Source organism: Pteronotus mesoamericanus, unplaced genomic scaffold (genome assembly GCF_021234165.1).
Source record: "Pteronotus mesoamericanus isolate MK-2021 breed Mesoamerican mustached bat unplaced genomic scaffold, CSHL_Meso_final contig_33, whole genome shotgun sequence".
In the NCBI taxonomy this organism is placed as follows: domain Eukaryota; kingdom Metazoa; phylum Chordata; class Mammalia; order Chiroptera; family Mormoopidae; genus Pteronotus; species Pteronotus mesoamericanus.
This window is the reverse complement of record NW_026555135.1, coordinates 13,239,050-13,253,116: the sequence shown is the minus strand read 5'-3', so window position 1 is coordinate 13,253,116 and position 14,067 is coordinate 13,239,050. Positions and strand designations below refer to the sequence as shown.

The following is a 14,067-nucleotide window of genomic DNA, read 5'->3' as shown; positions in this document are numbered from 1 at the left end:
AAAAATGCAACTGAAACACAAAAAAAGATTTGTGCAGTGTATAAAGAAGGTTCTGTGACTGATGGAACATGTCAAAAGTGGTTTGCAAAGTTTTGTGCTAGAGATTTCTCACTGGACGATGCTCCAGTCATGTAGACCAGCTGAAGTTGACAGCAGTCAAATCAAGGCATTAATCGCGAACATGCAACAACATTATACCATGAGGGAGATAGCCAATGTACTCAAAATATCCAAATCAATAAACTTACTGGTGAAAATGAAAAATGTGTCTTTTAGTTTATGGAAAAAAAACATATAGACTTTTTGGCCAACCCAATATTAGAATTTGGAATTATCCAACTCAAAACCCAATTTTTAACATTCAAGCAAGAAACAGAGTAAAGATAGCCACTGTACTTCCAACATGATAGTTTGATTGATGTTTCTGTGGTAGAAGAAATCAAATCTTATAAGCTCAACTGCCTTCCATCATCTGATTTTAAATACCATTCTTGTTCTGAATATACCTAAGGAACTCAAAACCATAAGAATTACATACTTCTTTTCAGTGAACAAATCACTTATGAAAGCATTCTGAGGCAGCGCAGATTCTGAGGTCCTGGGTTGCCACACGCAACTTATTCTCTAAGGTCTGAGATCCCTATGTTCTCCCCCCTCCTTTTATTTTGCATTTCAGGATGACAGGAACATGATGAACAGCCAACACTCAGTTACCATCAAGGTCCCCACCAGTACAAAGAGTGTTTGTGATTGACAAGAGAGTATAAAAAAGGGGAGGAGACCCACTTTTTCTTTCCTCTAGGGAAGACTCTGGCTGAAATTTTAGAACTTAAAAGCTTCTCCTATTTCGGCCGGCTCACCTTGCAGGTAAACACCTTCCTGGTTCAGTGACTCAGTCACACATTAGAAACAGAATGCAGACTGAAAGTTGATAATAGTGGAAAAAATATTCTCTTACTGTGAATTTCAGTTCAGCACAACTATAAGCGATGCACTTCTCTCAGTAAGGCCTGTCTCTATCCCTACACAGCATGAAAAATAAGCATACATGCATGGATATTTTATTTGAAGTTTTAAGGTCACAGACTGGAATAAATCCAAATATTTCTAATTGTTGCTATCTATGATTTTTTTAGAAGCATCTAGAATAGATCATGCAAGAAAAGTATATGATATGACATATTGTATAAATATTAATATACTTTTCTTCTATGCCCTGCCTCTCATTTCAGTACCTTTGTATGCAAGGAAAGTGATTTTAAAACACTTTCCCTAAAATAAAAAAAAAAAAAACAGTAAAATTCTTCTTCAAAATACAATCAATATCAATATATAAAATATAATTTATGAAATATATACTGAAAATATAATCAAGTTATAAAATGGTAATTTATATTTCCATGGAGTGCAAATTTAATTTCCACTCAAAGTAAATTGGAATATATTAGCAATGGACTTCACAGGTAAGGTGCATTCTAATAGACTTATATTTGAGAATATATTCACTAAAAGCCTACATTTTTCATATAAATAATTTCAATTCCTCCATCTTGTTTTTCTCAAATTAAGAAATGCATATGATATTGTACTTTTGATATCTACACATATTTCTGACATTACTCTTTGTTGGCAATCCTATAAAACTTTTTTAACTGTACTTTTCAAATGTCACTACCAAGTAAAAAAGCATCTTAACGCATAAGTACCAAAAAATTTTCATTCTTACTGAGACAACATTGTGTTAACAATTCCATATATACTTGTGACTTCTTCTATTACTTCTCTTCAAATTCTAAAATGTACTGTCTCAGAAGTAAGAGCATGTACATTATAAACTGAAGTTCTGACACTCTGGAGAGAGAGCTGACAAGCCTTGCAGGGCACTTGAATATTCTCCATTCTGTCATTCTCAGAGGGGACACTCCTCCTTCATATTTACCTGAGAAAAAGGTAAGTTTCCTGATGTTCCTGTTCTCTTTCAATGTGGCCAATCATCTGAGTGGCTACAAAAACAGCAACATCCCTGAGATGTGGCAACAAGAGGATGTTTAATGATAGTAACATAAGAAACACTGAGCTACCTTGCAACAGAGATGTTTCCATATCAGATTTGTCTATAAGAGCTTTAATAGATAAAATTCAAATACTATAGAACTCACTATTAAAGTGGTTTTTAGCATATACATTGACTTTTGTAGCCATCATCATAGTTAATTTTAGAACATTTTCATCAACACCAAAGCACAACCCGTACCATTAGTAGTCACTCCCCACCCCCTGGGAACCCTCTTGCCACAGGCAACATAAATCTACTTTCTGTTTCTATGGATTTGTCTATTATTCTGGACATTTCATATAAAGGGAATCATACAATATGTAATCTTCACAGCTCACATTTAAATAATAAAAACAACTCATATTTATTGTTTACCATGTGGTAGTCATTAAAAAAAACACAGTTAACCCCATGAGGTAAGTACTATCTTACCATCTCCACTTTAAGATGAGAAACCCGAGGCACAGAGAGGCTAAATAACTTACCCAAAAACTTAGATGGATTGAGGCTTTGGACCTACACAGTCTGATTCCAAAGTTCATGCGCTTAATGAACTGTGCTACACAATAGCATCCCTTGATTACCTCTAAGAGAACTCAGGCAGTAGAAAATAAACAAAGAGAAAGGCTTGGGGGGGGGGGGGAAAAACATAGTGAACTATATAGTATTCCTCCTAGCTGATAAAGCAAGTAATTAAACTTAACTACTTCAAATTTTAACATCTGTATCAGTATAGTCTAAGAATTTTCTGTGATTAGTAATAATGTTCCAAAACAAGAAGTAGGTATTTTAGCACACAGAAGAGGATTCCCAGAACATGACAGAATAGGTGCCTGAAATCTTTGTTTTTGTCACATTCTCATTGTTAAAAGTTATCATCAGTTTCTTAGTGAAGACTGGCAGGAGAATCCTTTCTATGGCTTCTAATAATATGTGTGCAAATGGATATGTGTGCAAGTGTGTGAGTGTGTGTAAATTTCACAATATAAGAGGTGCTGTGTTTCAGGCTACCTGTGTTGAGTTGCTTAAAAGAATATAAACTAAGGTGGTAGCTGTTCAACTCTAAAAGAAGAGATTATGGATGTTGTTGATGTTGATGATGATGATGATTTTGTTTAGCAGTATTCTTCCACAATGAGCAAAATCTCTGGCTTTTTTTCTAATTTATAAGATAGCATGTCTCATCATAAAGCAAGCTTTATCATTCTCTTTTATGTTCATTATAAATTCTCAAATTTAAAAATCTTTCTAGGCATTATATCATAACTAACTAAAGCCAAAAGATCATTCTTGACAGTATCTGCAACCACTTCATCATCTTTTCATAGACAAACATCTTCTAAATTTTATATTTATTATTTATAGCTTATACTCAATTCCAAATAATTTAAATCTCCTATTTTCAAAAATAGACTATATTTGTATCTCAACCTGAATGAGATAGAATAAGTTACAAATCATGACTGAAGTGCTGGGTGTGTAGGTCTGTATAGTTGGAACCCTGGTTTTGGATTCCAAAATTATATTTAATATCATTATTAATATCAACATTTAACCAAAAAATGGTATTTAGCCATAAAACGGGTTAATGAACAAAAAATTAAATTCAAATAAGTTTATAATGATCTATGTGTCTGTTCTTATGCCAGTACTGCTTTGAATACAGTGGCCTTGTAATATAGTTTTGTATCAGCTGTTGTGATCCCTCCTACTTTGTTCTTGTTTCTCAAAATTGCAGCAGCTATTCGGGGTTGTTTACAGTATCATATACTCATATACATTTTTGAAATGTTTGTTCTATATCTGTGAAATAGGTCATTGGTATTTTAATAGGGATTGCATTGAATCTATAAATTGCTTTGGGTAGTAGGGACATTTTGCTGATGTTAATTCTTCCAATCCATGAACATGGTATATGCTTCCATTTACTTGTGTCTTCCTCAATTTCTTTCTTAGTGTTGTATAGTTTTCTGTATACAGGTCTTTTACCTCCTTGGTTAAGTTTATTCCTAGGTACTTCATTTTTCTTGTTGCTATAGCAAATGGGATTTCTTTCCCGATTTATGTTTCTGGTATTTCATTGTTGGTGTACACTTCGATTTCTGAATACTGACTTTGTATCCTGATGCTTTGCCAAATTCATTTATTAGGTTAAGTAGTCTTTTGGTGGAGTCCATTAGGTTTTTCTATGTACATTATCATGTCTGCAAACCATGACAGTTTTACTTCCTCCTTTCCAATCTGGATGACTTTTATTTCTTTTTCTTGTCTGAACACTAGCTAAAACCTCCAATACTATGTTGAATAGAAGTGGTGAAAGGAGGCATTCTTTCAGGCCTCTTTTATAAGGGCACTGATACCATTCATTAGGACTCTGCCTCACGATCTAATCACCTCCCAAAGGCCCCACCCTCTAGTAATATCACCCTGGGAGTTAGATTTCAACATATGAATTTTGGGAGATACAAACATTCAAATCATAGCACAAGTTTTATAATTTACCAAGCAGAAGATATACCAGCAAATTCTGGAAAAATACTGCCCTATAGTTACACTGAATATACACAAAAATAAATGTAAATCCTCTGAATACAAATAGTTATTCTAGCCAAACATAACTAAGGCCTCCAATTACCCAACTTCTTCTAGCAATTGTTTCCCCTTTCTTATCTCTCTTCTTTACCATTGTCCCCTTCCCGTACAGGCAAGAGGTAAAACGGTCAACTGCAGATAAACAGGGTCAAGTGCAGGGCAGCTACTGGCTACAAAAAGATGACAAAAAAGATACTTTTTAAGAATCACCTGTGGCTTTATTCAGTTATGATGGACTATGATGCCCAGAGATATCTGCAAGAAGGAGGGAAAAGGAGACCTATTTGGTTCCATTCTTTAACCATTTTAACTGTTTTAGACTTTTTTAAAATCCAGTTTTCAATGGATGAGCTAAGGACTAATTGAGAGTAAGACTGACAATAGAGAGACAAATGGCCAAATCTTGCTGCTTTGGGAATTTGGGGCCAATAGATTCCTTCTCTCTCTGCTCTCCTCCCCACCCACCTGACCACCCTACCTAAGCCCTCACAATGCCCATCCACCCAGTACCCCTGCTCCAAGACCCCTTCTGCTCCAGTACCACTTACTGTGCCATCCCAATACCCCTTATGTCAGATAGCAGCAAAGTGAGGAAGAGATGGAGGAGGTGGAAATGGGGGAGTGAAAGGAAAGCCCCAGTTTAAACCATAATTCCAATTCCTTGGCTCTTAGATTTGCAGTATTAGCTTATTTTGTTTTAGTTTGCTCTTAACCATTCTCTCCCTAAGTTTTATTCTTAATCATTCCTTCCAGTTCTTCTCTACTGTCTTCTCACTTCCCATTCCCTATGCTCTAAACTCATGCTTTAAGCCCTAGGTGGTATGGCTGAGTGGACTCAGTGCTGGCCTGCGAACCAAAGGGTCGCTGGTTTGATCCCCAGTGTAGGACACATGCCTGGGTTGCAGACCAGGTCCCCAGAAGGGGGCGTGTGAAATGCAACCACACATTGATGTTTCTCTCCCTCTCTTTTTCCTTCTCTAAAAAGAAATAAAGAAAAATCTTTAAAAAATAAAAAAAAACAAAACTCAAGCTTCAAACATGTGACACTGTTGAGTGGCTCAAGAACTGGATAATTCCCTATCCTTCTGCTTTACTTCTAACATATTCAACATCAACATATTTTCCCAAAGATATATTATCATAAGTAGTATTTGTTTCTGTAGTACCACTGGCACCATACCCCAAGTACAGTTTATGAATTCATTTATAAGTTAAATAAGATTTAATGATTAGCTTGGAAACATAAATATAATTTTTTAAAAATTATTTTCTTGTAGGAGTATCTATTCTAAGTTCTCATAACCACAGGGATAATTTTATGGATGAAAAATTGAAGACAAAAGAAGTCAAGTAACTTGCTGAAGACCACAGAATTAGTAAGTGGTAGAGCAAAACCCTAAGAGAGATCTGATCTGTGTGGCATTAAAGACAGTACAACTCCTATTACACCATGTAAATTCCTAAAGCACATTGATGTTTTTCATTAAGTCAATGAAAATTCTGAAAAGCTAAAAACTTCATTTCTATTCATTAAATATTTTAAACTCAGTTATTATTCAAACATTTACTGGGTACTCTTTTACCCAAAATTCCCTCTAGTAATAATCACCAATGCTAAAAAACTATTACTGACATCATCAGGAGAAAAATATATTTAAATTATTACAAGGATTTGCCACTGTTATTAAAATGTATCATGATTTCCTACTCCCCTTGCCTATGAAGATTTGATTTGCTGAGACTCCTGCAAAAGTAATGAATTTTTATACACAAGGAGAATTATCTTGTTCAAGACAGAAATGCCTTATTGAAAAGTGCTTCGTCAAAATTCTGTGAATTGTCATTTTCAAATACAAAAATATTTTTATTTCTCATAGTTACTAAAAACTGAATTTGTAAGAAGAATTATCCTTCTGTCAATAATATAAACACAATCTGTAGAACTTGGAACAAATTACTTTCTTTTTCATGACACAACTATTGTTACTACTAAATTCTAATTAAATTATAGCTTACAAGATTAAATAAGAAAAGTAAGACTGTATAGTGCCGACCTGATTTAGCCTAACAATGCTAAGAGAAGTTAAAATTGTAATGGGTTCAAGTGTATACCAGGCTGTAAATATAAAAAAAAGATAAACATAACTACAGCTCATCCTTTATTTTAACTGCAAACTACTATCTTGATTCACAAAGGGTTCCGAAGGCAGTGGAAACTCAGAACTACTGTGGTACTAGAAGGAGCTTATTGGCAATGAGTGACAATAGTATGTTAATGGTAGAGACTTTTCATTGAGTTAATAATATATGGATGTCATCCACTTCTTGATCACTGACATCAGTGAAAAATATACACAATTTTTACATTTTAAAAACCACCTAAAAATGCCATTTATATTTATGAAAATAAAACTCCAGCAAATTTCTGAAAGGCAACTGGCCACTTCTGATAGGACTGTGTCCCATTAAGTCCTTACTTTAGGAGTTGCACTTTAAGTTTATCCTATTTCTCCACACAATATTTCTCTTGTCTTCCAGTAAAAAACAATAAACATATATATTACTTATAAAATTTTTAAGCAAATTCTTTTTTTTAATCCTTACCTGAGGATATGTTTATTGCTTTTAGAGAGAGAGGAAGGTGGGTGGGGAGTGGGGGAGGGGAGAGTAAGAGAGGGGAGGCCAACATTGATTGGTTGCTCCTATATATCTGGACCAGGGATCAAACCAGCAATCTTTGCAATTTCTTAGTGCATGGAATGATGCTCTAACCAACTGAGTCACCAGGCCAGGCTGAGCAATTTCTTTATCTAGGCACAAGTTTCTCAAAGGCTAATGAGCAAAAAAATAAAAACAGATTTGCCACAACTTTCTACCTAAGAGAATGATCACCATTTGGACAGATTAATTTTCTATACCCCTCCCCGCCAGGTCAGATTACAAGCCATATTACGTGGTATTAAGTGTTGTATCCTCAGAGGAAGTGATTTACAACATTTATGAAGCTATGTTTTTTTCACCCTTTCCATTTGCTCTGAGAAAAACAACAGTCCTAACAATCTCTATACTTTTTCTTTTCATAGGGAAAATTTTGCATTCTTTGGTAAGCTCACTGGCTTAGTTGCCAATTGTGGAACTGTCCTGTTTCATCTGCATATATCTTCTCAGGATATATGGTTTCACAAAGTTACCTTTTAAGAATGACAATGAATTTAGGAAGCCAAAAACATATTTTTCCATTTCCTACATCCTCTATACATTAGTGTTCTTTCATTTAAACCATGTGTCCAAGGCTTTCAAACAGAGTTTCAATTTCCTCCTAATCATTTATCATGACCTCTCTCAGACAAGTAGGTTTAATGCTCTACTCATAACGCTGACATTTTAGACCACATTTTAAACTTTCTCTTGTCTTTCCCATCCCCCAACTTGTCACTCTCTCCTGCTTGTGCAACCATTTTACATCTGCTTAAACTTTCCCATAGTTTGTCAAATCAATTAATTAGCTAATTATTTAAGAAAAATACAAAAAAATCCTTTGATCCTATAATAACTTGCCCTATCTTTCTCCTCTCAAACTCCTTTAGTTTAGCATATTCATTCTACTTCCTGATCTCACGTTTATTTTTTTACATTTTTTCCTAACTTTGAAAAATAATTAACAAATTTAATTGTACATATTTAAAGTGCACAACATGTCACATTTATTTCTTAATGTACTATCCCATTCAACTACAGAAATTTCTCTAGCAGGTTACAATTGACTACCAGATTGTTAGAGCAAAAGAATACTTTTAACACTTACCTTACTAGATATATCTACAGCATTACCACTAAAGATAATGTTCTTATTCCTGAAATTCTCTATTTCAATTAACTTTATTTTTTAGTTTAAAAGTAACAATCACTACTTCTACTTTTTCTAAGGTAACAATCACTGTGCCAGGTGCTCACATATATTACTTCAGTATTTTCTCACACTGCTGGTGGCTACCCAACAGTGGGTCAAAGCAGCTTTTTAAATAAATAAAATAAATTAGAAGAGAAAATCTGCAAATGTATTACATGTAGCAAGATTAGGTATTATTCTGGGAAAAATGTGTATGTGTATATTCACAATTCTTATTTTATGTCACATACAAAAAGTCTGAAAGACACTATGTCTTATGTAATCCCCCAAACTCATTTATTAAGTCCATATAAAAATTTATACTTTTAAATAATGAAGAAACTGATGCATCAGAAGTTATAGGATTTGTTCACAGACAGGCAGCTAGTGCGACAGCAAAGAAAAGCCTGTACTTTATCTCCTGAACTCCAAATACCCAACCAATAACTATGTATCTCCATAGAAACATCTAAAAACACCTCAACCCTCCGTCTTTGCAAAACCTGTACTCAACTTCCACACATTTTCTAATTTGCTCAGTTTCCAGTGTTTTGCTCTCCCACATCCAAAGCTGTAATACTCATATCTAAGATAAACCCCCTCTTCACCACTTCACCACCGAAACCCCCGGGCCTGCCCTCACCGTGTCCCTCCCGGGTGACTACGGAAGCGCCCTCCCACTGCCTGTCGTTGTGCCCCCCTTCGGAACCTCCCGTTCCCTCTCTACGTTGCTCAAAGGAATCTCTTCACCATAAAAGCGTAATGATTTAGGGCAAACTCTCCTGACCCAAAGTAAAGCTTTTAAACTCTAAATGCCATACATAATTTTCTAAACTAAATTTTTGTATATGTCTATGCAACACTTTAAGAAATAGAATCTAATTAATATTTAAAGGACTTTTATTAAAATCAGAAAATGGTTATCCCAGATCAAAAGTTCTTTACTTGCTTTTAAAGTTATTTCAAAGATACTGAGTTTATGTAAAGAGATGCCAGGACAATCACAAATGTCTTTGACTCAAGGTTGTTCAGCCAAAAGTGGAGCTTTCTTTTTTCTTTCTATTCGAATACCTTTATTATTTTTTAATCTATTGGGGTGACACTGGTTAATAAAATTATACAGGTTTCTTAAATACAAACACTACATCTTTATCTTGAGACTAGACCTGACTAGGGTTCATCAATACTGTTTCTAAGTCTGTTTAAAACAAAATAAACTTTAATTTGCACTGGCTTCTAACTAAAAGTGCATGCTTTTCAATGTTGATATCTGATTGAGATATGTCTACTGTGAATCAGTCATAGTCTAGATTACGTGTTACAACAACAGGCCTGAGCCTTTTGTTCTACTTATTTAAACAAACAGTTGCATTTGCTGCTACCTTTGCAAGGGCAGGTGGAAAGAATTTCTAGCTAAGTATTCACTAGGATAGGATCAAAGTTGTCATAATATGCTTTATGATACCATCTATTTTAAATTAAATTATTTTAAGAAAAATGAGGCTAAATTATTTCATTTTTAAAAATATTAGTGTTCTTCAGACATAGAAATCTACCGTTGAAAATAAAATTTACAATGTTTAAAAGTGTTGATGTTTCATTACTTTTTGTGAGCAAGAGTAAGCAGAATAGTTTTGGCACGGTGTTTGTATTGTTGTTAATTTCCTTTTCTTTTCAATTAAAACAGAAAGGAACTAGTGATTCAAAAGAAACTAATTTCTTTTCTCCACATGACTGTTGAGAAGATCCTACTGAAGCCTGAATCAACAAAATGATGAATTCTTTAGCTTGAGAAAATGTGCATTGCTTTACCCATAAATATACATTTGGAAGTAAAGAAAAGTTAACGGGATGCATGAGACAAAACATTCTATCAAGTTTTCAACCATGACTTCTGTTGGCCTGAATTGAGAGTGGCAGACAGTGCTCTACAGCGAATCTCTGATAATAACATACATAATAATAGAACGATTGAACAAGGGAGACAGAGCAATTATGCAGTACGCTCAGTAGGGTTATACTGAGAGCTTTCTTCTTTCAAAACAGAATTTCTAACAGAATCCATATAGTATGCTGTATCAACACACAACGTGATGGCTGGATGGCCAGCTATTTAAAGAATTAGAACACAACTAGAACGCTCTCTTCACATATTACCTTTATTCAACCCAAGCCTCTAGAGTGTACCCAGGATTCCATCTGAACATATGTAACCCATATTTCTAGTGTACCAATTGAAAATCACAATAACCATGTATGAGATAATGTATGTGAAAAAAACTGTATCTGTAAAAAAAAAACAAACTATTAAGAGCTGTGCAAAAGTATGATATTTTCCCTACACATTTTAATAACCACAATTTCAATACTAAAAACATTGTGTTGCTTAAGTAAATTCATACAATAAATACTTATGGAAATACTTCCTCAAGTTTTTCTTTTAAAAAAGAATGGCACATTTTCTCTCTATTAAACGGGGGTCTCATTTCCCCATTTTCCATTTATGGGTTAGGACAAAAACACAACTTAAGTCATTTCTAAAATAAAATGTTTCCCTTATGCTCCTCTCAAAAGCCATTACCATATGGAGTCCCGGGGACAATACATTTGATTATTTCCTTGTCCAATTTTATGCAATTGGAACTAAAATAATTGTTAATAAGTGGAATGAATGTGTCCTCAAATATCTATATTTATAATAAAATTGGATAAAGAATAAAATATTCTAATTCAATTGGACTTGCTAACTACTATGTACAGTCTTGTATGTTCATTCCAAATACATGTTACAGTTCAAACAAACATATAACATTGATATTTTTGGTTGTAGTACTTTATAAATAGTTTTACTTTACCATTTACCAAACTTCTTTTGTTGAGTTATTCAAACTAACTTCTGCCAAAAACACTAGGAATTTGGTGATAGTGCTTCTTTTAGGAGAAAAACAACCCCTTTCCTCAGAATATTGAAAATGTTTATCTTGGCACTAAAACCTTATATTGAGCCTTCTGGAAAGTATTTTAAATTGTTGTTTTTAACCTAGACTTTGTGACTGGAACAGGAAAAGGTTCTGTAGCTCTGCACCAAAATACATATTTATAGGGTTGATTTTCTTTCTACACCAAAAATACTAGGTTGATGGCAGCAGTTTCCAAAGAACCATGCTAAAAATTGAGCATTATCACTATATTCAACACAAAATTTATTTTTTAAACCTCAAAAACTTCTGATGACTAAGAAATGCTAAATGTTGATCAAATATGCACTTTAGGTCTCATATTGGGAGGAATGTTTCATTTAACTACCTGTTCTGTTAGGAATTCTAACAAAAAGAAAATTTACTTGATATTGTATTTTCCTCCTGTGTATATCAATAAAAGATATGTGAGCAAGAGTAAGCAGAATAGTTTTGGCACGGTGTTTGTATTGTTGTTGATTCCCTTGGGGGTACACAGAGACAAATGTATTTGAAAAAATAAATTAAAATAAAATTAAAAAAAAATAAAAGATATGTTTCTAAGAGTTTATCTTTTTTACACTTTCCCCACTAAGAATGCTTTATCTTCAGACTAGACAGAACATAAAGATAAACCACACCACCTTTTTGTTAATATTGTCCTAATAATGTGTCTAACATATAATTATGAAGTTTTGGGAAATTGATAAAAATGAAACAGTGGTTTGTTCTTAATTTTTCTATGTCACCCCTAAATTATTAAAATCTAAGAGACCAGAGAAATCATATGGTATATATGAACCTATATTAAAATGGTAGGCCAAACAATTTCGCAAAGACCACCAGAGAGCTGCAATAATTTTTTAGTCACTAACAACTGCGATAAAATACTACATATTCCATTATCAATCCTTTGCAGATCAAGTTGAAACTTTATCTATTTTTTATTTTCTTTTAGCAGCCTGGTTGTCTCTTTACAAAAATAAGAACAGCAATATCATCATTTTATATTTGCATACAACATTTTTGATAAAGTCAAAATGAATTAAAATTATATTTTTGTGCTTATCAAATACTTATTTAGGATGTTCTGTTAGGAAATTAGTTCTTCAAAAATTCTGGTATGGTTAAATTATTTCATTTAGGTTAAAAAAAAGAAATATCTACCAAATGTATTGAAATCAACATTTGTCTTTGTCAATTAAATACAAATTTTAATTTTAAAAGCTTGGCCTTTCCTGCAGTGACTGAACTCTGCCTATATCCAGAAATATTAAGAAAAGAGTCTATTCAGATGAGTGCAATAAGAGTGAAATAAATGGGAATTACTTGCATTAGTGAAAGGAAAGACTAAAAGAAGTGGGCTCTCGGGAAACAAAAATCCTATTCTCATACTGCTATGTTACATAACAATGACAGACATCCTTTTCATTGGCACTGAAATCCTGGACCATCCTAACACTCCCCCACATTCCTCAGAGTCTCCATGTCAATGAAAACTATAACTCTGACATCATGCACTAATTTAATGTTTTAAAGACTATGATTAATGTGCTAGGTTACCTTAACAGAAGACTTAGATTAAATCCTACCACCACTTATTCTCATTTAAACTTAAGATGTTAACAGTCTTAAAAGGAGACCAAAGAATATATAAAATCAGACACAAAACACACCTATCGGAATTTGAGGACTATTAATTTACATATTCAACTTTCCATATAAACCTGTAAGTAGAATGTGAAAAAGCAAATATCCATTCACTCACTTTCTCTATTTACCAAGGACCAGTGACTTATCTCTAATCACTCTAGAATAAAACAAAACAAAACTCATGCCACTCATGGGAGATAATTATTTGAGTAACACTTCAGTTACATGGTTGATAAAAAATTACAAAGGAACACTATTTTTTCTATTAAAATAAGTAGGTATAACAGAACATACCTGAAAAAGAACATGTACATGGCAGCTGTGATGCTGAACAAAAGGACCTATAAAAAAAAGAAAATACATTACTTGCAAAAGAACACTGGCATTATCATTGGTGTGTTTTATAAAAGCGAAATACCTACTATTAAATCTTGTACCTGAAACAATTTAAAGATGTGAAAAAGTAGCCATACATCTTTCATTCTCTATCTTTCAAATAAACCATATCAAGGCAATAAAGAGTCTGTACACACACACATATATGTGTAAACACAAATATATACATTAAGTAATAAGTATATATAATTGCAACATGTATATATGTATATAGGCTGAGTAAAAGGTAACACGTTCAAAAAAGAACAGATGATATTCAAAAATTTTATCTAAGAGTGACATTAAAAAAAAGAATGAAATCTTGCCATCTGCAACTAGCAGGGGTAATCCAACCTTTTGGCATGTCTGGTCTGCACTGGAAGAAGAAGAGTTGTCTTGGGCCACACAATAAATACAAAAAAAACTAACGAAAACTGATGAGGGAAAAAAAAAAGGTCCATGCCCAATTTATGATTTTGTTCTGGGCCGCATTCATAGCCATCCTGGGCCACATGCAGCCAATGGGCCACAGGTTGGACACCCCT

The 14,067-nt window shown here is 33.6% G+C and overlaps 1 protein-coding gene across 2 annotated transcripts in view; it reads right to left on the bottom strand.

The window, feature by feature from the left end:
- The window catches only part of TMEM135 (transmembrane protein 135), a 236,295-nt gene that overhangs the window by 64,657 nt on the left and 157,571 nt on the right, over positions 1-14,067 (bottom strand). For both annotated transcript variants that reach the window (XM_054576405.1, XM_054576404.1), the window contains one exon: positions 13,442-13,488. In XM_054576405.1, the coding sequence (XP_054432380.1) occupies positions 13,442-13,488 (47 nt within the window). The remainder of the gene's footprint in view (positions 1-13,441; positions 13,489-14,067) is intronic.